This window comes from Lissotriton helveticus, chromosome 6, assembly GCF_964261635.1.
Source record: "Lissotriton helveticus chromosome 6, aLisHel1.1, whole genome shotgun sequence".
Lineage (NCBI taxonomy): Eukaryota > Metazoa > Chordata > Amphibia > Caudata > Salamandridae > Lissotriton > Lissotriton helveticus.
Genome location: NC_136067.1, coordinates 2,110,993,869 through 2,111,019,511, shown reverse-complemented (window position 1 = coordinate 2,111,019,511; position 25,643 = coordinate 2,110,993,869). Strand labels below are relative to the sequence as shown.

Here is a 25,643-nt window from a genome sequence, read left to right as displayed (position 1 = left end):
GTTTGCGTAGTGTAGGGTCATGCTGGGGGTAGTGTTTTAGGGTTTAGGGTAGTGTTGTAGTGTTTGCGTAGTGTAGGGTCATGCTGGGGGTAGTGTTTTAGGGTTTAGGGTAGTGTTGTAGTGTTTGCGTAGTGTAGGGTCATGCTGGGGGTAGTGTTTTAGGGTTTAGGGTAGTGTTGTAGTGTTTGCGTAGTGTAGGGTCATGCTGGGGGTAGTGTTTTAGGGTTTAGGGTAGTGTTGTAGTGTTTGCGTAGTGTAGGGTCATGCTGGGGTGTAGTGTTTTAGGGTTTTGGGTAGTGTTGTAGTGTTTGCGTAGTGTAGGGTCATGTTGGGGGTAGTGTTTTAGGGTTTAGGGTAGTGTTGTAGTGTTTGCGTAGTGTAGGGTCATGCTGGGGTGTAGTGTTTTAGGGTTTTGGGTAGTGTTGTAGTGTTTGCGTAGTGTAGGGTCATGCTGGGGGTAGTGTTTTAGGGTTTAGGGTAGTGTTGTAGTGTTTGCGTAGTGTAGGGTCATGCTGGGGGTAGTGTTTTAGGGTTTAGGGTAGTGTTGTAGTGTTTGCGTAGTGTAGGGTCATGCTGGGGTGTAGTGTTTTAGGGTTTTGGGTAGTGTTGTAGTGTTTGCGTAGTGTAGGGTCATGCTGGGGGTAGTGTTTTAGGGTTTAGGGTAGTGTTGTAGTGTTTGCGTAGTGTAGGATCATGCTGGGGGTAGTGTTTTAGGGTTTAGGGTAGTGTTGTAGTGTTTGCGTAGTGTAGGGTCATGCTGGGGGTAGTGTTTTAGGGTTTAGGGTTGTGTTGTAGTGTTTGCGTAGTGTAGGGTCATGCTGGGGGTAGTGTTTTAGGGTTTAGGGTTGTGTTGTAGTGTTTGCGTAGTGTAGGGTCATGCTGGGGGTAGTGTTTTAGGGTTTAGGGTAGTGTTGTAGTGTTTGCGTAGTGTAGGGTCATGCTGGGGTGTAGTGTTTTAGGGTTTTGGGTAGTGTTGTAGTGTTTGCGTAGTGTAGGGTCATGCTGGGGTGTAGTGTTTTAGGGTTTTGGGTAGTGTTGTAGTGTTTGCGTAGTGTAGGGTCATGCTGGGGGTAGTGTTTTAGGGTTTTGGGTAGTGTTGTAGTGTTTGCGTAGTGTAGGGTCATGCTGGGGGTAGTGTTTTAGGGTTTTGGGTAGTGTTGTAGTGTTTGCGTAGTGTAGGGTCATGCTGGGGGGTAGTGTTTTAGGGTTTTGGGTAGTGTTGTAGTGTTTGCGTAGTGTAGGGTCATGCTGGGGGTAGTGTTTTAGGGTTTTGGGTAGTGTTGTAGTGTTTGCGTAGTGTAGGGTCATGCTGGGGGTAGTGTTTTAGGGTTTAGGGTAGTGTTGTAGTGTTTGCGTAGTGTAGGGTCATGCTGGGGGTAGTGTTTTAGGGTTTAGGGTAGTGTTGTAGTGTTTGCGTAGTGTAGGGTCATGCTGGGGGTAGTGTTTTAGGGTTTAGGGTAGTGTTGTAGTGTTTGCGTAGTGTAGGGTCATGCTGGGGGTAGTGTTTTAGGGTTTAGGGTAGTGTTGTAGTGTTTGCATAGTGTAGGGTCATGCTGGGGGTAGTGTTTTAGGGTTTAGGGTAGTTTAGTTGTTTAGTGTATGCTAAAGGCATATTCGTTCTAAAAGTTTTCGTTATTTTAATTTGCGGCCTAATAGTACATGCGGGATTTTTTTTGCGGACTGATGGTATGCGGGATTTCGTCATATATTCGCTAATCATACTTTCTATGGCAAAATGAACCCCCTCATTTTGTTCCTTTTTAAATTAAATGTTTTAAGAATTACCACTTTATTTTAATCAAGATGGCTTCAGGTGTGCCATACCTTTGCAATAAGTAGGACTGTTAGCACTCTAGTTGTTCTTTAGAACACTCTGGGACATTCTGTCATTGGGCTATAGTTGGGCTACATCTGGCTGATATTTGGGCTACATTTGTTTTTTTTTGTCTCTGGTGGCCATCTTTGGGCTACATTGGGCTACATTGGGCTACATTGGGCTACATTGGGCTACATTTGGGCTCCAACATATATATATAGCCCAATATATATTTTTCAAAGTTAATTTTCGTAAAAACCACTGGAGCCTATATCTTGAGACATAGCAAAGGCACATCGGGCTACCAGTCCCTACAATTTTGCCAAGTTTGGTGTAAATCCATTCAGCCGTTCAGGCTAAAAGTGAGGCCAACCGCCCTATGGAAAATTGCATGGGAAAACACGTTTTGGGACCCCCCTTTTTTCTCGGCCCCCCCTTGACGAAACCCCCCCAAATTTTTAGGGGCTGCTCAGAAACAAAATGTTCCATTTTCCTGTAAATTTCAACCAATTCTGTCCTCAAACACCAAAGTTATTCAACATAGAATTTTCAAAAATCCCATAGGAAAAAAATCCTAACTATATATACCTACTGGCTATCGCCAGTAGGTAATATATATATATATATATATATATATATATATATATATATATATATATATATATATATATATATATATATATATTGTTTGATATTAAACTTGATATTCAAGGATTGTTTTGGTGGTACATTTGATGACTGGTGTATATTTCTGTATGACGGTGTAAGAGGTGATGAACAATAGAGGTAATAGAATCTAGTTTTCCAAGAGAATTTATTTGTGACGATTAAGTCTTACATGGAATCCTGTCTCTTGGATCAACAGGGCCTCTTTTTATTACATTGGCATAAAGTAGTTCTAATCCGCCTGTTCCTTGACTAGATATGGTCAGAGTCTCAGATCTCTAGAGTTACACTATGTTAAAGATACTCAGATTACCTGTCTATCCTATTCCATACTCTCTGATACTATAAAAGACTCCCTTGCAGCATACGCTTATGTTTCCTGCCGTTATTGTGATGTTCTGTCTTGCATGGTCCATTCACTAGAAAAGGCTCCATTTTGTATTTTTGGTAACCTGTGTGAGAATAGGAAGCATTCCCTTGATAAGAAAGGAGGCATTGTGTTGCTATGTATTTAACATTGTAGCGTGTCGTAGGGAGAGGGTCTCACTCAATGAACAAGGAACCTTCTCTGGTGTCTTGGTTGCTCTTTTAGTCCGCACTCCTCGATAGAAGGGGATCATTGAAGGATCGTATGCCCTTACTCTATCTACTACATCTTCACATTGAAAGTGTAACCTAGAATTTCATTAGCGCATTTGTCTTTATGAACAATTACATGCCAATACATTTTCGTGATGGACTCTGCATTTAAGCTTATCCAGTGTGTTTTTATTTTTAAATCTTTTTTCTTATAGATGAAACAAATGCAATAATGATCGAAAAAGGTGAAGGCAGTAAACATTACTTGTTTAGGAAGTGATGGAAAAACAATATGCCTCGAGATCACTTCCCATGAAGGCTAATGCCGTGCCAAAGTCTTTTTATACAGCTGAAAACCCGTACTGTCCAATGAGGTCTGCACTTGGCACTTAGGGATCAGCTGATGTACATAGAAGACATAACACACTGAACAAACTGAAGCAAGTCTGATGAGATGCTCATTATGAAGGAAGAACTAACCTAGTATAGGAGAGAAAACAAATAAGAGAAACCGTGTGCATATGTAGAAGATGACAACACAATGTGGCAAAACATATAGAACAAATGGAGATCTAGAACTATATCAGAAAATCCACACGGGGGAGAAACCATATCAATGTGCACAGTGTGGCAAGGCATTTATAAGTAATGGAGAGCTAAAACTTCATCAGAAAATCCACACTGGGGAGAAACCATATCAATGTACAGAGTGTGGCAAAACATTTAGAACAAATGGAGAGCTAAAACTACATCAGAAACTTCACAGGGGGGAGAAACCATATCAATGTGCACAATGTGGCAAAGCATTTATAGCAAATGGAGAGTTAAAACGACATAAAAAAATCCACTCTGGGGAGAAACCATATCAATGCGCACAGTGTGGCAAAGCATTCATAAGAAATGAAGAACTGAAGCAACACCAGAAAATCCATATTGGGGAGAAACCATATCAATGTACAGAGTGTGACAAAACATTCATAACAAATGGAGAGCTAAAACGACATAAAAAAGTCCATACTGGGGAGAAACCATATCAATGTACAGAGTGTGACAAAGCATTTATAAGAAAGTGGCACCTAAATCAACATCTGAAAATTCACACTGGGGAGAAACCGTATGAATGTACAGAATGCAACAAAGCATTTATAAGAAATCTAGAGCTAAAACGACATCAGAAAATCCACACTGGGGAGAAACCATATCAATGTGCACAGTGTGGCAAAGCATTCATAACTAATCCTGAGCTAACACAACATCAGAAAATCCATACTGGGGAGAAACCATATCAATGTACAGAGTGTGAGAAAGCATTTATAAGAAAGTGGCAGCTAAATCAACATCTGAAAATCCACACTCGGGAGAAACCGTATGAATGTACAGAATGCAACAAAGCATTTATAAGAAATCAAGAGCTAAAACGACATCAGAAAATCCACACTGCGGAGAAACCATATCAATGTGCACAGTGTGGCAAAGCATTCATAACTAATCTTGAGCTAATACAACATCAGAAAATCCATACTGGGGAGAAACCATATCAATGTGCACAGTGTGGCAAAGCATTCATAACTAATCCTGAGCTAATACAACATCAGAAAATCCATACTGGGGAGAAACCATATCAATGTACAGAGTGTGACAAAGCATTCATAACAAATGGAGGGCTAAAACGACATACAAAAATCCATACTGGGGAGAAACCATATCAATGTACAGAGTGTGACAAAGCATTCATAACAAATGGAAAGCTAAAACGACATACAAAAATCCATACTGGGGAGAAACCATATCAATGTACAGAGTGTGACAAAGCATTCATAACAAATGGAAAGCTAAAACGACATACAAAAATCCATACTGAGGAGAAACCATATCAATGTTCACAGTGTGGCAAAGCATTCATAAGAAATGAAGGGCTAAAACGACATAAACAAATCCATAGTGGGGAGAAACCATATCAATGTACAGAGTGTGACAAAGCATTCATAAGAAATGAAGTGCTAAAACGACATAAACAAATCCATACTGGAGAGAAACCATATCAATGTACAGAGTGTGACCAAGCATTCATAAGAAATGAAGGGCTAAAACGACATGAAAAAATCCATACTGGAGAGAAACCATATCAATGTACAGAGTGTGAAAAAGCATTTATAAGAAATCGAGAGCTAAAACGACATCAGAAAATCCACACTGGGGAGAAACCATATCAATGTGCACAGTGTGGCAAGGCATTTATAACAAATAGAGAGCTAAAACGACATATAAAAATCCATACTGAGGAGAACCCATATCAATGTTCACAGTGTGGCAAAGCATTCATAAGAAATGAAGGGCTAAAACGACATATAAAAATCCATACTGGGGAGAAACCATATCAATGTACAGAGTGTGGCAAAGCATTCATAAGAAATGAAGAGCTAAAACGACATAAACAAATCCATACTGGGGAGAAACCATATCAATGTACAGAGTGTGACAAAGCATTCATAAGAAATGAAGTGCTAAAACGACATAAACAAATCCATACTGGAGAGAAACCATATCAATGTACAGAGTGTGACCAAGCATTCATAAGAAATGAAGGGCTAAAACGACATGAAAAAATCCATACTGGAGAGAAACCATATCAATGTACAGAGTGTGAAAAAGCATTTATAAGAAATCGAGAGCTAAAACGACATCAGAAAATCCACACTGGGGAGAAACCATATCAATGTGCACAGTGTGGCAAGGCATTTATAACAAATAGAGAGCTAAAACGACATATAAAAATCCATACTGAGGAGAACCCATATCAATGTTCACAGTGTGGCAAAGCATTCATAAGAAATGAAGGGCTAAAACGACATATAAAAATCCATACTGGGGAGAAACCATATCAATGTACAGAGTGTGGCAAAGCATTCATAAGAAATGAAGAGCTAAAACGACATAAACAAATCCATACTGGGGAGAAACCATATCAATGTACAGAGTGTGACAAAGCATTTATAAGAAAGTGGCGGCTAAATCAACATCAGAAAATCCACACTGGGGAAAAACCATATGAATGTACAGAATGCAACAAAGCATTTATAAGAAATCTAGAGCTAAAACGACATCAGAAAATCCACACTGGGGAGAAACCATATCAATGTGCACAGTGTGGCAAGGCATTTATAACTAATGGAGAGTTAAAAGTACATCAGAAAATCCACACTAGGGAGAAACCATATAAATGTACAGAGTGTGACAAAGCATTCATAAGAAAGTGGCAGCTAAAACAACATCAGAAAATCCATACTGGGGAGAAACCATATCAATGTACAGAGTGTGACAAAGCATTCATAACAAATGGAGAGCTAAAAGGACATCAAAAAATCCATACTGGGTAGAAACCATATCAATCTGCAGAGTGTGGCAAAGCATTTATAACCAATGGAGAACAGAAGCAACATCAGAAAATCCATGCTGGGGAAAAACCGTATGAATATACAGAGTATCACAAAGCATTCATAAGAAAGTGGCAACTAAATAGACATCAGAAAATCCATACTGGGGAGAAACCATATCAATGTACAGAGTGTGGCAAACATTAAGTACAAATGGAAAGCTAAAACGACATCAGAAAATCCATACTGAGGAGAAATCATATCAATGTGCAGAGTGTGACAAAGCATTAAGTACAAATGGAGTGTTAAAACAACATAAAGGCGACATTGGAGAGAAACAATATCAATGTACAGAGTGAGGCAAAGCATTGTTAATAAATGGAGATCTGAAGCGACATCAGAAAATCTATTTGGGAAAAACCAAATGAATGTACGGAGTGTGACAAAGCATTTTGAACAAATAGAGAGCTAAAGACTGTGACATGGGATTTGTTAGAAAGGAAAATTTAATTTAACATCGGAAAGTTCACACAGGCGAGAAAGCATATCAATGTATTGACTTTCACAAAACATTCATGACAAATGGCGATCTAAAATGACATTAGAAAATCCACATGGAGAGAAATGCTATGTACATACAGAATGTGATAGAGTCTTAAATAGGAAGAATAAGCTAGTACAGCATCAACAGATTTACACTAGGGAGTAACCATGTTAATGCACAGAATGCAACAAGGGATTTGCTACAAAACAACATTTGATATGACTTTAGAATGCTCACATTGAAGAGAAACTATATAAATGTTTTGAACGTGAGAGTGCATTCATAAGGAATGGAGAGCTAACACAATATGAAGCGTCACCACTTAAGACTACACTGAATGTGACAAGGCATTTATTAGCAAGGGAGAGTTAAAACAACATCAGAAAGTCTCTGGGAAAATCTGTATGAGTGAACAAAATGCAACAGTGTTCTTAATGACGTAACCGTATGAATGTAAAGAAAGTGACAAGGCATTTATTAGAAGGACACGGCCTGTATAACATCAGAAGTTCCACATAGAGTAAAACCATATGCATGCACTTACCACTTACTGAGACAAGGCATTGTTTAAAAAACCCACACCTGCTCACAGTGTTTTGTTTCATACAGATACCCCAATATAGGCTCAGTGAATTACCGAACCTTTTACCTATATCTTCCCTGCCATTACACTACATAACGGTTTTTGGTAGTGACATTATACCTAGTTACGGTGCTGCTTACAGGACGTGGGTTTTTTTTCCGAATAACTAGCCTCATCCATTATGCATGAGGATTCTTGGAATCTCAGCAAGACTACCATCTCCTGCATAATAACTATGTATAAGGGTTATTCCTTCCGTCATCCTAGTCCGACAAGACACAGCAAGGTAGATCCCCTGAGGGTACCACTTTGGGCATATAAACACCATATCTTTCCTGAGGCAGGGGGAGGGGAAGAAGGACTTTCATACTGACACATTGACGCGAGACGCTGAGGTTCCTGCAGGCAGACACTCCAGATCGCAGTGGTGTAACATCCCTCGCAGTGTGTCCATCTTCAGACCAAGACAGGGTCACACAGTCTCTCATCTCAGGTAATGTGGTTGGCTTTATCCTAGGGGGATTCTTGGCTCTACACCTACATACATGTTAGGTACACGTAGGTACATCAAGATAGTGTTGCATTGTAGGAGTAGGCATTTATTACTGTCATGTATTTTATATTCTGGTCTGTATTCATTGTTCTAGCACTATGGTAGGAATCCACCATCCTTTTACTCTTTTGGTGCTTAAAATCATTTAGATCTGTTTGTCTTATGGTTGTTTCAGCACACCTATTTTACAGCAGAATGACGCTGGTTCAATAAATGCTTACTGAAAAAGGTCCCCACCGTTTATTCTGTGTAGTACTCTGAAACAAAAGTGAGCACGAGTAACTGAGCGAAAAGTACTGCACTGTTTCCACGATCCCTGATGGGACAGAGTTGTTATGTTCAATAGTTGCTAAAAACTATTCTCTCTTTGGTAAGAAGGGTTTATAGTAGCACTGTGAGCTAGCTGGTATACAGGCTAACATACCCGGTGGGGGTGCCTGGAATATGCTGGACACCAATCCCACAGTGTATGTTGTCTGAACGTGCAGATCCTATATATGTTTATAGGAACTACACGACAACAGCTATAGGGGGATGAAATAACTGAGCACAATGTGGAACAAAGGAACATAAACAGTGGCAGTCATCAAAGGTGCCAAAGGATTAGTCAAGAAAAGGTTCCAGGACAACTTGCCCCTTTCCTACAGAGGTGACAATATGCAAACTCCAGATAGCAGCAAATGGACAGAAAGCAACAGCTACATTTCTTTACCTACACCCAATCTGCTGTAGGTATAAGGGCTATTCTGGCTACCTGGTGATAAGACCTGGTGCTGCCTATTTACTCAGTTATGAGATTTGCTCTGCAAGGACTTCTAGGGCTCATATCCACAGTTTTGGGCACATTGGTGCAGTTTGTTATCTAGGATGTTATGTTCTTGCTGTATATCGTTGGCATTTTGTTTCTTTCATTAAACAATACTACCCAGGAGAGGCAAGTGGAGTTTTGGGGTCAGATGGAAGTCAGATGCTACTGGCCTTAGGTATTTGCAGCCCTGAAGTATGTGTGTATCCGGTTTATGGTTTCATGTGGGGCAGGAGCTGCCACCATTTGTACAGACATTGCAGGACAGTTTGCTGAACAACCTGCGAATAAAAGGCCTCTACTTGGAGCAGTGATTACAATCTACTATATCACATGTAGGCAACAATTGTATTCTTTCTCCTTTTGCACCGTGTATTTTTTTTAACATACTGATCTGTAATAAAATAAATATTTGCTGAAAGTACTGACTGCAATCCTAGATGGTTGAACACTGTAAACTATCTTATACTATGCAGTGTATAGAGTTAATCACCTTTCTAAAGCGCTCCAATATCCTTTCAGACTATGTCGGCTTAATAGAAAAAAAACAAGTAAATAAATCTGTATGGCTTAATAGGGAAAGACAAAGCTGGTCTTCTCTCTCCTCGAGCCTTGTACCAAAAGTAGACATTCTCTGGCCACCCTTGGAGGGGAGGTAGGGAGTTAATGAGGAGAATCAAACAGGTGATTTATATTTAGAAGCCATGTAGATGGATCAGAAATGTCAGCAATGTGTACCCCACCTTTCAGTCTCATAAAATGTTTAATTGAACCGGTTTCAGATTTACAGCACTAACCTGCACCAACTTTGGTGGAATACTCCAGTAAATATTCAAGTAAGCACGTACCATGAACTGCATTTACCATAATGCTAAGGGGCAAACTGTGCTGGGAGGTGAAGCAGCGTGCTCCCACCCCTTTCTGTTTGAAAAGGCTCCCATGAGCCATTGAGCTGACGAGCTTGTGGAGATGCACCTGTGCGCCTGTGAGAGGTACTGAGATCTGAAAGGATTGTGGCAGCCTGCTCAGCACCCCCAGATTAAATGTGTTTTTATCTCTACTGATGACGGATGAAATCCAGAAACACAGGTCTAGAGATTTACAGCACTAACCTGCAGCAAGTTTGGTGGAATACTCCAGTAAATATTCAAGTAGGCATGTACCATGAACTGCATTTACCATAATGCTAAGGGGGAACTGTGCTGGGAGGTGAAGCCGTGTGCTCCCACCTTTTTCCACATTGCCTGTATGTTGGCCGGGAGTACCTACACCCATTCCCCCTTGATGGTGGGAACTGTGCTGGGAGGTGAAGCAGTGTGCTCCCACCCCTTTCTGTTTGAAAAGGCTCCCTTGAGCGATTGAGCTGACGAGCTTGTGGAGATTCACCTGTGCGTCTGTGAGAGACACTGAGACCTGAAAGGATTGTGGCAGCCTGCTCAGCACCCCCAGATTAAATGTGTTTTTATCTCTACTGAAGACGGATGATATCCAGAAACACGTATCTACAGATTAACAGCACTAACCTGCAGCAACTGAAGGAAAGTAGTATCTGCTTCTTATGGTTACCCCCACTTTTTGCTGATGTCTCACTGTTTCGGACTAGTCTGACTGGGATCCTGCTACCAGGACCCCAACCTCTCTGCTTTCTCCCTTAAACCTCCATTGTGTGTACCTTAGGTACACTCCAGATTGGATTCCGGGGTACCCTTATCAGTCCCTAGTATATGGTATCCATGTACCCAGGGCATAGGTACCCCATAGGCCTCCCTTGGGCTGCAGCGTGTATTATGCCACCCATGAGAGTCCATTCAAACTGACACAACAGGTCTGCTACCGCAGCATGTGTAAGCTGGTGCTTGCACCTCTTACTTATGTAAATGTCCAGTATTTGTAAAGCACGAACTATTACCCAAAGGTGTCAAGGTGCTGGGGTCCGTCGGGAAGATTAAGCGAGCTATTGCCCAGAGTCACATGGTGCTGGGCAGACCCCTGCCGCCGGAGCCGGGGATCGAACCGTGATCCCCAGCGTCCATCATCCTGGCCGCTGTGCCATACCTCTTCCACTTCCACTTCGACATAGGTTTCCTATATCTAGAAATATCACTACACTTAAAACCTATCAGTCATCCCTATGGCAGGCCTTATCAATCCTGAAGGCAGGGTGCTGGGTTTTACGTGAGAGGGTGCCCCTGCAAGAGTAGGGCCCCTTTGCAGACTTCGGAGATCTATCTCCCGGGTTGTATGTGGGCAGCCAAACATATAGATAAAGGTGCATTATAAGCTCCCGGTAAATGCTATCTTCAAAATGGCTGCACAGAAATATATTGTGTTTGGTGTCAAAAACCTTGGAATCATACCTCCACCCCAGGACTTGGAGGAGGTATTATTCCTCTCTGCTGGAGCAAGCTTCACCTGTCTACCCAGTACCAGCATTCTCGACCTGGGCAGCACAAAATGGATGCACTTTGGATTTCACCTGGACAAAATTCTACAAAGGAGATACTAAGTGTTTCGACTATCTGCACGACTCTGGACACCCGAAGAATCTCCCTTGGAGTAAAGGAGTTACTCCCCTGCCCTAGCAGGCACCTAAGCGCATCTGTCCGGCTTGCATCTCCAGAGCTCCTGCGGACTCTGAAGATTTGTCCCTGAGGTTGATCGCCCTCCCAGCTAGTCTGCAGCCTGAATCCCTCGTGGGGACTACAATACCCAAACCCCTGTTCATCGTGTACATTTGCATATGCTTGTTGTCGGTTCCTGAGCTTTTGCATTGGACTTCGAGTAGTTCCGACCCCGAGCAGTATTTCCACGAAGATCTCCGTCCTCCTCGCACTGAGTGCTCCATGGGCTGGTACTTCGTGATTCTGCATGAGGTCTCCTCGCGATCCCTGGTCCGTTGACCTGTGGGCCCTAGCGAGGGTCACCTTCTTTATTCTTGGGATTACCTGGTTTCTCCAGACGTGCCCTGACTCTCCATTGCTTGGAGAGTCCCCTGGACCTTGCTGGTCCACATCGTAAGCTGTTTGCTCTTCCTACGTGGGTTGCTGTTGCCAATGCTTGTTAGTGCTCCAGCAAGACACCGACCCCTCAGCACTCGACATCCTTCATGGGACAACTCACCTTCAGCCCATCATCGATGTCTCCGGGACCTCGTGGCTGAAGAGTCAAGCAACCCCTCATCTTTCCTGAAGCATCTGACATCAGTTGGCATTCGACTACCGAGCCCCTGGTCACGTGAAGTGACCCAGACTCTGTCCCCTCTGCTTCCAAGTTCTTATCACCTCAAACCCAGGCATGGGTTCCACTTTCCCGGAAACAGCTCTTCTTCCAAGTCCTCCACTGAAAACGACGTAGGTTTCCGACACCAATTGAAGCCTATGCACCGGCTCCTCTGGGCTTGGTAACACTGGTACTCCAGTACTCACTGGTGAGTTGGCTCTAGAACCTCTTAAGCCTCAAGGGATTTGATCTTTAAAACTGTAACTGCGTCATTCCATAGAGTTATACGGAGCACACCCTCATGTTCACACACTGCCCCGGACTCCCTGGGATCCCGATCTATTCACCTGGGGTGGTTCCTTGGGGTCCCAATGATTGTACGTGCTCTAGGCACTGTGTCTATTGAAGTTGTGATTGTTATACCATGTTTATAGTATATGATTCGGTCTCCCCCTGGAGCCCGCCGTGTATTGTGCTACTTACGTATGTTCTATTGATTTCATATTGTGGGCTTTATGTTCTATTCTCGGGTAGAGAATAGTAGAGTGTTATATTTAATAAATACATATTTTTATATACACTTTGTGGTTCTCCTTTCATTTGGTCATTCAGGAGGTGATATTCTGGTTAAACAAGCTGTTTTACATTCCTTCAAGACTAAGCCTGAAGGCTGCCTTCCACAGCTACCACTAGGATAGCTTTTTAAAGGTTATCTTTGACCTTGAACATCATAAGGGTTGTTTGGACTAGTGCAAGGTGCCCACTTAAATTAGTGGACAACATATATCAGGCCAACTTCTCACAGCAACTTTGGTGGAATACTCCAGTAAATATTCATGAACTGCATTTACCATAATGCTATGGGGCCCTTTCTGTTTGAAAAGGCTCCCTTGAGCCATTGAGCTGACAAGCCTATGGAGATGCACCTGTGCAATTGTGAGAAGTCCTGAGACCTGAAAGGAACGTGGCAGCCTGCTCAGCAACCCCAGATTAAATTCGTTTTTATCTTTACTGATGACGGATGATATCCAGAAACACGTGTCTGGAGATTTACAGCACTACCTGCACCAACTTTGGTGGAGTACTCCAGTAAATATTCAAGTAGGCACGTACCATGAACTGCATTTACCATAATGCTAAGGGGCGAACTGTGCTGGGAGATGAAGCCGTGTGCTCCCATCCCTTTCCACATGGCTTGCATGTTGGTCGGGAGTACCTACACCCATTCTCCCTTGATGGTGGGGAAAATCACCTTCAGTACCATGCGAATCGTTACCAACACCAGCAAGTTAGTGATCTCCACCTCTACCCAGATGACCTCCCCAACCAAGCAATGATGCATCCATAATGACTGTTAGCTGTGGGTTGGGTAGGGAGATGTGTGTGATGCTGGTTCAAGTGATGCTCGCCTCGCCACTACTCTCACTGTAACCCAGGTCAAATGTTGGAACATTGGGATCATAGAATGAAAGCCCTGGATTCATTGAGGTGGGTGGAAGGCTCAGAAGGGCACTGTATCCATTATGGCTCTGATTAACTTGAGAGGTTGTTGATGAGCCAGATGTGACTTCAGCATATTGATGGAGAAACCCAACAATATCAACAGGCCATCTGTTGTCTGAAGGTTGCTTACACCCCCTTCAATATCCAATCATCGAGGTATGGGCTGCCTGGTATTCCAACCTCCACAGATGGGCCACTGATAAAAATTTGAAAAAAATTTATAGTGCGCAAAACAAGAACCCGCAGGTATCAAGGCGCCTAACAATACCATCAAAAGATTGAATCATACATCCTTACATATAGGCTTGCAAAAAGAGGCGAGTTTTAAGCGCACTTCGAAATTTCTGTAGGGAGGGTAGAGACCTAAGATCTAGGGGAAGATCATTCCACCATTTGGGAGCTAGGGTGGAAAAGGCCCTGCCACCCCATTTGGCTCTTCGTATACGGGGAACTGTCAGGAGCGAATTCCCGGAGGAACGCAAGTACCTTCCGGGAATGTAGAGGGAGATGATGGAACCAACTCCCAGGTCACTGTCTTTTGCAATGGCTCTGTAAGTCATGCATAGGACTTTGAACCGTACTCGGTATTCTACCGGTAGCCAATGCAACGTTTTCCTGGCCAGCGTGGCCGAGGAACGTCTAGGGACATCCAAAACAAATCTGGCAGTGGCATTCTGAACTACCTGTAAGCGCTGCAGGAGGCTCCTGTTTAGCCCCACATACAGCGCATTACAGTAGTCCAGACGGGAGCCAATGAGTGCGACAGCTATTTGCTTTCTGGACTGTAAGGAAAGGTATTTCCTGATCCTTCGCAAGGTGTGAATTAATCCCCAGCAGGTGGAGATAGTTCTACTCACCTGCCTGCCCATGTCCAGGGCAGGGTCTAACATCACGCCAAGGTTCTTAGCAGATGTTGTAGGGGAGGGGCACTCTCCTAACGAGTCAGGCCACCAATTGGCTGACCAGATGTTCTCTTTCCCTCCAAACACCATTACCTCGGTCTTCTCCCCATTCAGTTTGAGTGAATTCTGAATCATCCAATGACCAACCGCCTCCATGCAAGATCTAAACTTGGAGGCGGTTTGTACATCTGAATGGGAGAGAGAGACGAGTATTTGGGTGTCATCTGCGTAAGAGACTACCTCCATCCCGAAAGTTCTTATAAGTCTTATAAGTTCTTATAAGTCTGGCCACGACCACCACCATCACCTTTGTGACCCGCTGAGGTACACTGGTCAGGCCAAAAATGAACCGCAAGAAATTGTAAGTGCTCTTGGCCTCCTAGAAGTGTCGGATTGCAACAAGTTAAGGAAACAATTTGAGTCTCATTAGGTAATGTTAATGTCCTGGGTTGCTTTAATGAGTTAATTTTATATGTGAGTGAGTCGTACCCTTAGATCTGTCATGGGTACAGGGTTGAGTGAGTAGAGTGAGGAGCAATTGACGTGAGATGTATCATGTGCGTTGTATTCTAGATGAGAGGGGCTTATGTAAGTGAAAGCAGAGGTTGAGCTGCTGCGTGTTTTAACCCTGGTTAGGTCATGGTTGGGGTAGGGAGATAGGAAGTGTCTTTGTCAAATCACATGGAGTGGGGGGGCATGGAGAAATGCTTGTTGTAGGCACCTCGATCAGCGTTCCACAAGGCGTGGAAGGAAGAGGGGGGAGTGAGTAGTTGGCATGGGTTGGGGTTGCCGGGGATGTCGATGGGTTGCACATTAGGGTTGTCAATGCTGCTGAGAGCAGGTTTGTTCACTGTGCTTGGCTTAACTGGGTGGTTTACAGCGTGAAGGTATCCATATATTCAGGAAAACTAGCATTTAAAGCAAACTAGAAAGATATACAAGCAGGACATACAGACTCCGTTGGTTTGAAGGCATAGCTGTAGTCCTCAATTAAAATACATACAGGAGTGCAGCTTATTGGGTGCATTATAAAATGTGAATTACTTTATAAAGAATGGATTCAAATGGACACCTTCCAGTATACTCTGATAGAGCAGCAATGAGATAAACAAAGGCAGCTCCGAAGGGGATTTACTGCATCATGTGATGTATTATTTATTGGATTGGCAAGCTCTGATATAGCTGCATTAGCAGGAGGCAGGAGATGATAATGCTGGAATGACTCCTGTGCTGTGAAGAGCTGGTTCAAAACGTCCTGCTATCACATGAGGCTTTAAACACACAGCAATGCTAAAGTAATTACGAAGAACAAAGAAAAACACTGGCACTGAAGGAAACTACCCCCTTGTGGATGAGTAAAATGCAGTCACTCAAAGTGAAGTTAACCAGTGATTGAAGTAGGCAGACCCACTGCACCATGCTGTGTTTTGTAGTGGGTGGGGGCAAAATGTGAATGGCACAACAACAGACCAATAGATGGAGAGCCAAAAGCTGCTTTAAATAAGTAAATTATACATGTAATTTTTGTAAAATGAAAGGTCTTGGCTAACACCTGACCAAAAATGGAAAATGGCGCATGTAGGTGTGCACATTTGTGAAACAAAATGGCTTGCCTGCAGAATGAGGCCACAGTAGCCACATCATTGCACCTTTTGTTTCTCTTTCTGATTTTCTGGTGATGTTTTGCAGCATTGGGAAAGCCTATACGTTTAAAAGGCGAGGCTTATTGACTTTGCCAATGTGTGTTTAAAATGGTTCTAAACCTCCTGTTTCTTGTGTAGATCTGGTCGGCGCCTCGGGTCTCTGGAGTTGCACTATGTGGAAGATGCTCAGATTACCTTCAGGGGTCCTAACCCAGGGTCGATAGCATAAAGGACTCCCTTGCAGCAGTTCCTTATGATTCCCTCCGTTATTGTGTTGCATGGTCCATTCACTGGCAAAGGCTCCATTTTGTATTATTTGTTCAGCCGTGTGATAATAGTAAAAGGATCAATTGATGGACGGAATGCTGACAATGTCAAACATTCACCCCAAGTTGAGAGATCTGGGCTTAATCTAACGTTTTTTGCACATCGTGCCATTCCACTATAGACTCAGCTATATGCAAATCAGTCTTGACCCTGCTCCCCACAAGAACAATCCAGCCTGAATGGCCAGACTAGATCCTCCCTAGATTGGAAACAAGCATCCTGGGACCGGTTTCGAGGTATCGCCCTTGATCAGCCAGGCCAGCTTGACTCCAGTGATATTGTGAGCATGGGACCCACGTCAGGGCATACTCATTCTACTTAGGGTAACAAATGCAAGAAGAACAATTTTTGAACGGAATGCTCAGCAACGTCAAACATTCGCCTGCAGAACAGAGATCTGGGCCTCAATGTATTATTTTTTTAATGATTGATTTGTTCATATGATACTAGGAAGCAATGCATGGATAAGAAGGGAGGCATCTTGGCACAATGAATTTAACATTGTAGTGTGTCGTGGGGAGAGGGTCTTACTTACTGGACAGGAACGTTCTCTGGTCTCTTGGTTACTCCTTGAGTCCACACTCCTCAATAGGAGATCATGGAAGGATTGTATGCCCTTAGTCTGCCGATCGCATCTTTACATTGAAAGTGTAAACTAGAATTTCTTCATCACAATTTTTTATGTGGACAATTAAATGTCTTATTGAATTCTTGTGATACTCTGCACTTCAGCTTTTTCTGTGTTTCTTTTTCTCAATCTAACAGCTGAAATAAATGCAGTAATAAACAAAAAAGGTAAAGGCAATAAACATCACTTGTGTAGGAAGCAATATAAAAACAGTATCTCTGGAAATCACTTCCCCTGAAGACTAATGTCCCCCCAAAGTCTTTCTACAGCAGAAAACCCGAGCTGCCCAATGAGGTCTGTACTTGGCTCTTAGGCATCAAATGATAGACATAAAGGACATAAGACACTGACATACTGAAGAAAGTCTGATGAGGTGCTCCTTACTAAGGAAGGGACAACCTGGAATCGGAACGAATACACCAGAGATAATCTGTATGAATAGCTAAAATGTGGCAAAACATTTTATGAGGCAGAGAAAGAACAATATTGGAGAAAAACCATATCGATGGACTGACTGTGGAAAACTGTTCTGTGCAACGAAAGACCTAATGCAGCATCAGAGTGTCCACGTAGAGTAGAAACCATATCAATGTACATAAAGTAATAAAGTGTTTGGATGGAAGATGAATCTAAAGTAACATCAATAAATCTGCACTGGGCAGAAACCGTATGAATGTACAGAATGTAACAAGACATTTATTACCAGTGGAGACGTATTGCAACATTGGAGTGTCCACAAAGGGGGGAAACTATATCAATGTACGGCATGCAACAATTCATTTATTGGCAGGGTCCAGCTGAAACAATTACAGTAGGTCAACACAGAGGAGAAAGTCATGACGTGGAGAATAAATATCACTGCTCTCAGTGTAGGATGGCATCCTTTACAAAGGCAAAGCTAATGCAACATCAGAAAGTCATTACTAGTGGGACACCTGTCCTACACACAGGAGCAACTACATAGCAGGCCATGAAAATCTACTCGCCCACTTGCTATAACGAGTCAGGTTTTATCAGGTCAAGCTGTTGTTAGGACCTACAGGTCTGTTTTGGTGAGTGAACGTAAGCTGGAAAAGACCAAGTGTTCTGAATATTCAGAAGGTGAATGAGCAATAAAGATGCCTTTAAATCTTGTTGTTACCCAGACACATCTTCTGTCTGTTCAAGGACAGTGTCCACATGTGAGTTTATCTTTTTACTAATGGCTGCTCATCTTATCCTGGAAAATGATGTTTACTTTTCTTTCTTACTACAGTTAGAGGATTTTGCAAAGCGAGCTGTCTAACAATCATCTGTAGGATGACAGTTTTTTTCGATAAAGCATTTATGTAGCTTGTAAACAAATAATACACATATTTCAAAATATATGAAAATATTAATTACTAAAACACATTTTTTTGTAATTCAGAAGTGTGATGCACACAAAGATTTAAGTATGAGAATAATATATAAGAACACTTCACTTGGTGATGTGCAAATGATAAAGATTTGCAGAAATTTGTCAGTGGGATATTTTGTGGCCATTTCAATGGTTATGTAGTTATTAAAAGTGATAGTTTTTATATATGATTTTATAAACATTCCTTTCCCCACCCGGATGACAATGTCAGGGGTCAAGTGTATGTTACAAATGGCTAGATTTGTATTGTATGAGGAGCAAAGGTTTAGTCTATTAAATCAAACAAGAGTGTTTGGTACAGCAGACTTGCTGAACTCACATATTTTAAGGTGCTCACATGTGACAATGAAGAAAATGGCGTCCTGTGAATTAAAATATTTGCCCAGGATAGCATAATTTCAAACCATTTTATAGGTCAAGAGCATCCCAATTAGGTCGAGTAAATTATTTAAATCAACAGACCTGCAGGTCTAGAAACCTCTTTATGATTTTTCGCGGCCTACATAGGAACATACTGAATGTCACAAAGCCATCATTACAAAGGGACTGGTAATGCAACATCTGAAAATCCACAGAGGGAAGTAACAGCAGCAATAGGTGTGGCCAGGTGCTGATCAGTTAGTCCATGTTACCAGAAACAACTTTTTCTTGCAAATCTTTTTTTCAAAGGAGGAACCTAATGTGTCAACATGCATTCCAGAGAGAAACTGGATCTGTCTTCAGTGTGACAAGACATTCATTACAAAACATAATAGCCAACGCTTGATCAGAAATTATACACTGGGGAGAAGCCATTTGAATATTATTAACATGAAAGAGCATTTTCTGCCAAATACCCTCTGATGAGGCATTAAAAAGGTCACCCGGATTTAAAATGAACTGATCGTGAAATGTTTCAATTGAATCAGTCATCAGTTGGTAAGATAAAAAAATCACCTGCTCACAAATATAGGAGGACGAAACATCTAAACAAAATGTGGAACAAAGGAACAGAAATGGTGGCAGTCATCATACGTGCCGGAGGATTGGTCAAGAAAAGGTCCCATCTTATCTCTTTCCAACAGAGGTGACACTATACTAACTCCAGAGAGTATAAAACTTTGATAGAATGCAAGAGTTGACAGAAAGCAACAGCCAAATGTATTTCCCTGCACCCAGCCTACTGTGGTATAAGGACTAATCTAGGATTTTGCATTTCTTAAATAGCGAAAATTAAGGAATCGCTATTTAGGAAATGCAAAATCCTATGCATCAAGAAATCCTAAAAGTTTATAGGATTTCTTAATTTTCGGAAATTGCGATTCCTTAATTGCGAATCACAATTAAGGAATGGCATTACATTGATTCCTATGGGCCTAGAGGCCCATAGGAATCAATGCCGTTTTGCTTTTTTTTTTTTTTGCACTCGCAATTTTTTGATGCATTGCAAGGGTGCAGAGGGGGGTCCAAAGGACCCCCCCCTGCACCCCTGAAATTTATTTTCAAGTGCATGTTTCACACACACATGTCCTAAGGACATGTGTGTCTGTAACATGCAAGTTTAAAAAATGCATTTTTTTGCTTTTTTAAACATTTTCGCAAATTAACACGAGGGTCAACCTCGTGTTAATTTGCACTTCCAATTTCAAAATTCGCTATTTTTTACAAATTGATGCATTGCATTTAAGGAATCGCACAAATGCGATTCCTTAATTGCATTTGCATTTTTAAGAAATGCAAAAAATAGCGAATTGTTTCATGCATCCCAAAAACGTATTTAGGAAGTGCAAAGGGTCGAATTTACAGATTCGCACCGTTTGCACTTCCTAAATAGGTTGATGCATGTGGGGGTAATTTCCTGTTCCAGAGGCTACTATAATAAACTGTCTTGGCAAATACAACAGCTTTGTACCACCAGGTCCCCAACTGGGCTCCCACCTGGTACCAATGATAAACAACCATTGGCATAGCAAATAGGTATTGCCTTTGGTACCCAGAGTCTCAAAGAGCTAATGACTTTGTCAATGTCTTTAAGCTATGTTGCAGAGCATTGTGGCTGCTGTGCAGCATGTTGAAAAGTTATTATAAAATATAACCAAGAAGACATTATGTACAACTGAACGACCCAATGAAAAAAAAGAGTTAACTTAAAAAATATATTTTTGTTTTTGCAATAGTGGCAACTTCTTACTGCCTGTTCTAATGCTTGTTTGATATAGCTTTTTTTGTTAGGGGGGGACATAAACAAAAGGAGGGCAGAGATTAGAAAATCGTACCTGAAATACAACACGAGAAGCGGATGGAGGGCGGACTGAGATGGGGGTGAGTGATGCTGAGATGGTGCAGAGGTGGGGGTGTGTTGATGCAGAGGTGATACTGAATGATTCTCAGGTGCTCGTGTGGAGGTGGTGATATTGAGGTGGAGCTGAGCTATACTGAGGTGGTGCCGAGCGATACTGAGATGGTGCTGAGTGGTGCTGTGGTGCTGAGTCATGCTGAGATAGTGGTGCTGAGCTGAAGCTCAGGTGAAGCTGCGTCATGCTGAGTTGGTGCTGTGCTGAGTTGGTGCTGAGCTGATATTGAAGTGGTGCTGCGTTGGAACTGAATTCCTGCTGAAGTGGGGATGCACTGGTGCAAAGGGGGGACTGCACTGGTGCGGAGTTGAAGCTGTGCTGATGGCGGTGCACTGATGCAGAGGGGGTGCTGTGCTGATGCTGAGATGGTGCTGGGCTATTGTTGAGGTGGTGCTGCACTGGTGTTGGTGCACTGATGAGGAGTTGATGTGCTTATGCGGAAGCGGTGATGTGGTGGTGTTCTGGTGATGCTGAGGTGGTGCTTAGTGATGCTGAGGTGGTGCTGAGTCAGGCTGAGGTGGTGGTTCTGCACTGGTGCTCAGGTAGTGCTGAGCTGGTGCACAGGTGGTGCTGAGTGATGCTGAGTTCGTGCTTTGCAGAGTTGATGCTGCACTGATGCTGTGGTGGTTCTGGGCTGATGGTGAAGTGGTGCTGTGTTGCTGCTGAATTGCTGCTGAGGTGGGGTTGCGCTGCGGCTAAGGTGGGGCTCCGCTGGTGGTGGTGCACTGATGCAGAGGTGGTGCTGTGCTGATGCTGAGATGGTGATATGCTGGTGTTGAAGTGGTGAAGCACTGGTGCTGAGGTGGTGCTACACTGATGAGGAGGAGGTGGTGCTGTGCTGATGCTGAAGGGGTGCTGCACTGATGCTGTGCTGCACTGATGCTGCGCTTGTGCTGAGGTGGTGGTGTGCTTTTGTGGAGGTGGTGCTGATTGAAACTAAAGTGGTGCTGCGCTTGTGCTGAGGTGATAGTGCGCCGGTGTTCAAGTGGTGCTGCAGTAGTGCTGAGTTGCAGCTGAGGTGGTGCAAAGGTGGTGCTGAGCTGATAATAATAATAATAATCCACATTTGTATAGCGCACAATCACCCGTTAGGGTCTCTAGGCGCTGGGGGCCGTCGGGAAGATTAAGCAAGCTATTGCCCAGAGTCGCATGGTGCTGGGCTAACCTGCCGCCGGAGTCGGGGATCGAACCGTGATCCCCAGATTCCAGCGTCAGTCGCCCTGGCCGTGGCGCCACACCTCTCCCTCTGTGATGCTGCACTGGTGGTGGTGATCTGATGCAGAGTGGTGCTGTGCTGATGCTGAGGTGGTGCTGTGCTGAGGTGATGGTGCACCAGTGCTCAAGTGGTGCTGCACTGATGCTGCGTTGCTGCTGAGCGGTACTGATGCTGTGTCGAAGGTGTACTGTTGCTGCACTGGTGGTGGTGCTCTGATGCAGAGTGGTGCTGTGCTGAGCTGGTGCTGAGGTGGGGTTGAGTGATGCTAAGGAGATGGTGCTCTGGTTCTGATTGATGCTGAGCTGGTGCTGAGTGATTCTGAGTCCTGCTGAGGTTTTGGTGCTGCGCTGGTGCTCAGATAGTGGTGCGCTGATGCTGAAGTGGTGCTGCATTGATGTTTAGTTTGCTGCTGAGGTGGGGCTGTGCTAGTGCAGAGTTGGAGGTGTGCTGATACACTGATGCAAAGGTGGTGGTGCACTGATCCTGAGGTAGGGCTGCGCTGGGGCTGAGGTGGTGCTGCACTGGTGGTGAGGTGGTGCTGCGCTCATTCACATGTTCAGGGAGGGAGAGACTGAGTGTTCAAGTAAAGGACAGGAAAACAAAATGAAACCTAGCAAGTGAACAGCATCTACATGTGCAAGGGTTACCAGCAGCCCTTCAAGAGACAAATGAAACCTTACTGGGGTACAGGGGTCATTAAATGCACAGAACACTGTACTGGGTACTGGGATCATTAAATGCACAGAACACTATACTGGGGTCCTGGGACTATTAAATGCACAGAACAGTGTACTGCAGGTAAAGGGGCTTTGACCTGCTGGAAGTTGTCACAGTATAGCCGCACTGAAGCAGAGTCTAGTCTCACTGCAGACGTTGTCACACAATCATGCACTGCAACACTCCGTGCATTCAAAAGAATAGTTAAAATCACTCCCATTTAAACCCGTGGAATAAAACAGTGTGATATAAAAAATAATTCTAGTACAGCTTCCAATTTCTGCCAGATTTGTTATGTTAAATATCATTATACCTTTGACATTACACAATTGTAGCATATTGAAGTATGCAGGAAGAGTGCCGAAAATAATAATATATGAAAGTTTGCAACCGTTTCCATACTTTTTAATCGGGGTCGAGAAGTTATCGGCATTACCTTGTGCAAAGCGGGGCTATTAAAGAAAAAGCAACCTTCAACAAAAACTGAACATTGTTTCCTGGCAATATTTTATATGCAGACACTCAGGGCCGGCGCTAGGCATGGGCAGCGTGGGCGGCTGCACAGGGCCTCGCACTCAGCCCACCAGCATGGGGCCACGCACTCGTGATGTGTCCTGTTGTTTCCCTGGCGATCTATTTAAAAAAAAGGTGTTGCCTTGCAATTAAGGTCCTTCAGAGGGCCCCCCCCCAGGCCTCTCAGGGATGGTGTCTGTCTGGAGGCATGGGGAGGGAGACGCTCCCTCATTTGCAAGGAGACCATTCAAAGACACTGTGGGGGTCCCATTGTCCAGCATTTTGGCACCCCCACAGTTTTAACTTTTAGACCACAATCAATTCTCACACCTATGGAACTGGAGGTGTGAGAAATGCTTGTGGAGTTAAAGATAAAACTGTGGGGGCGCAAAAATGCTGCACAATGGGCCCCCGACAGTGTCTCTGAATGGTCTCTTTGCAAGGGGCCACTTATCTACATTAGAGGGGGCCTCGCACGCTGCCTTTTAGCCCAGGGCCTCGCAAATCCTAGGACCGGCCCTGCAGACACTTCACAGGAATCAGCACTGGCCTTGTTTCTCACCACTGAACTGCACTGTCCAGTGAGCTGACTGCACGAGCAACGAAAGGATGATTCAGCCATGATGTCTGCTGCAGACCCAGGCTGCCCCCCCCCCCCTTCCAGGTTTTCAGGCCACCTGTGCCTAGAAACACGAAATTCATGGCTTTAAGGCTCTTTAAGAACCATTAGCCCACTTATCCCGCGGAACAGAGGGGCAATAGCAAGATGTAAATGCAGACCCAACTGAATAAAAAAATAGCATTTTAATCCCTATATGTCCGTAGTCTCCATGAGTTAGGATTTATATGTGCTCTTTTCATGTCACCCTGTGCTCCTTCCCTGACACGTGGGTGACTGTTGGCCGATGTTTGTAAATTAAACTGCCCTCTAACCATTGCATGTCCCTAAACAAAGTTTGAGCGCAGTTCCAGTACAACGCGTCTTCCTTATGTGCATAGCAAATAAATGAAAACAAATACACAATTACAGGAGCATTTTGTGAGAAAAGGAAATGGTTAGTCCTGAGTGACTGTCCAGAATCATAATTTATACATACCTAGGAGAAACAGACAGTGGCAGCATTAAAGCCGTCCTGGTCTGGGCCTGGGGCTGGGGCAGTCGAGGGAAGACGGGTGGGGTTGGAGGGCTGGTTTGGGGGTAAAGCAGGGGAGACGATGTAAAGACACACTGCCGCCATGTCTGGAAATGAAGGCACCTTGGTGGGCTCCCTTGTCTGCCACATTATCCAGGCTGCAAAGTACAGGCGCGGGGGTACACGAGGAGAACAGCAATGTGGAGCGTGAGGTGCACAGGAGCACACAGTGCTCGAGAGCGACACAGGGCAGGGTCTCAAACATACAACAATGTGGAGCGTGGGGTGCACAGGAGCACACAGTGCGTGAGAGCGACACAGAGAGGGTCTCAAGCATACAGCAATGTGGAGCGTGGGGTGAACAAGAGTGCACAGTGTGTGAGAGAGACACAGAGCAGGGTTTCAAGCATACAAACGATACAATTATAAAACAAGCACTGCTGACAGGCGTGGGGGCACACGAGGGAAACAGAAATGTGGAACGTGGGGTGCACAGGAGCACACAGTGCGTGAGAGCGACACGGAGAGGGGTCTCAAGCATACAGCAATGTGGAGCATGGGGTGCACAGGAGCACACAGTGCGTGAGAGCGACACGGAGAGGGTCTCAAGCATACAAAGGAGACCAGTCTTCCATTTATTTTGTGTTCATTTAAATGCCTGCACTCCAACACAGCGTGCCTGCAAGTTTCCTCAGCAGAGAAGGCAGGAAGAGTCAAAGAGATGTGCTCTCCAGACCCTCTGCCCTCTTGGAAGCATGCTCTGCTGGAAACCGACGGCAGGTGCCGGGCTCCTCTGCCAGCTTCCGTGAGCTACGAGATGAGATTCACAGCCCTGTTTACACAAAAGTGAAAACACAAGAGTGCTCGCTTCCAAGAACGGCCTGGTCCGGGCTGGCCTGAACGAAAAGAAAACAAGTGGAGCCTGGGAGCTGTCTTTTGTTAGGGTGCAGATGTTTAAGGAGCCACAGGGTAAGAAGAACAAAACCGGGATGAATGCTGAAGAATGTCCGGGACATGGGAGGGACGAATGCTGCAATAAAACGCATGCGGCTACATGTTTGAAGCTGAACAAGCACCCTCAGTGTAACATGAACAGGAAAGAAAGAAGAAAATAATCCCCCAAAAAACTGATAATGAACCAAAACATAAAAATACCGTAATCACTCCCTGCTCTGTGGGAGAAACAAAAG

The 25,643-nt window shown here is 43.8% G+C and overlaps 1 protein-coding gene across 1 annotated transcript in view; it reads left to right on the top strand.

The window, feature by feature from the left end:
- LOC144763070 (uncharacterized) overlaps positions 1 to 25,303 on the top strand; it is a 79,597-nt gene extending 54,294 nt beyond the window's left edge. Inside the window, exons 2-3 of the mRNA XM_078648372.1 lie at positions 3,277 to 5,191; positions 25,128 to 25,303. Of these exons, the coding sequence (XP_078504498.1) occupies positions 3,592 to 5,191; positions 25,128 to 25,303 (1,776 nt within the window). The 5' untranslated portion in view covers positions 3,277 to 3,591. The remainder of the gene's footprint in view (positions 1 to 3,276; positions 5,192 to 25,127) is intronic.
- Positions 25,304 to 25,643: the final 340 nt, after the last annotated feature.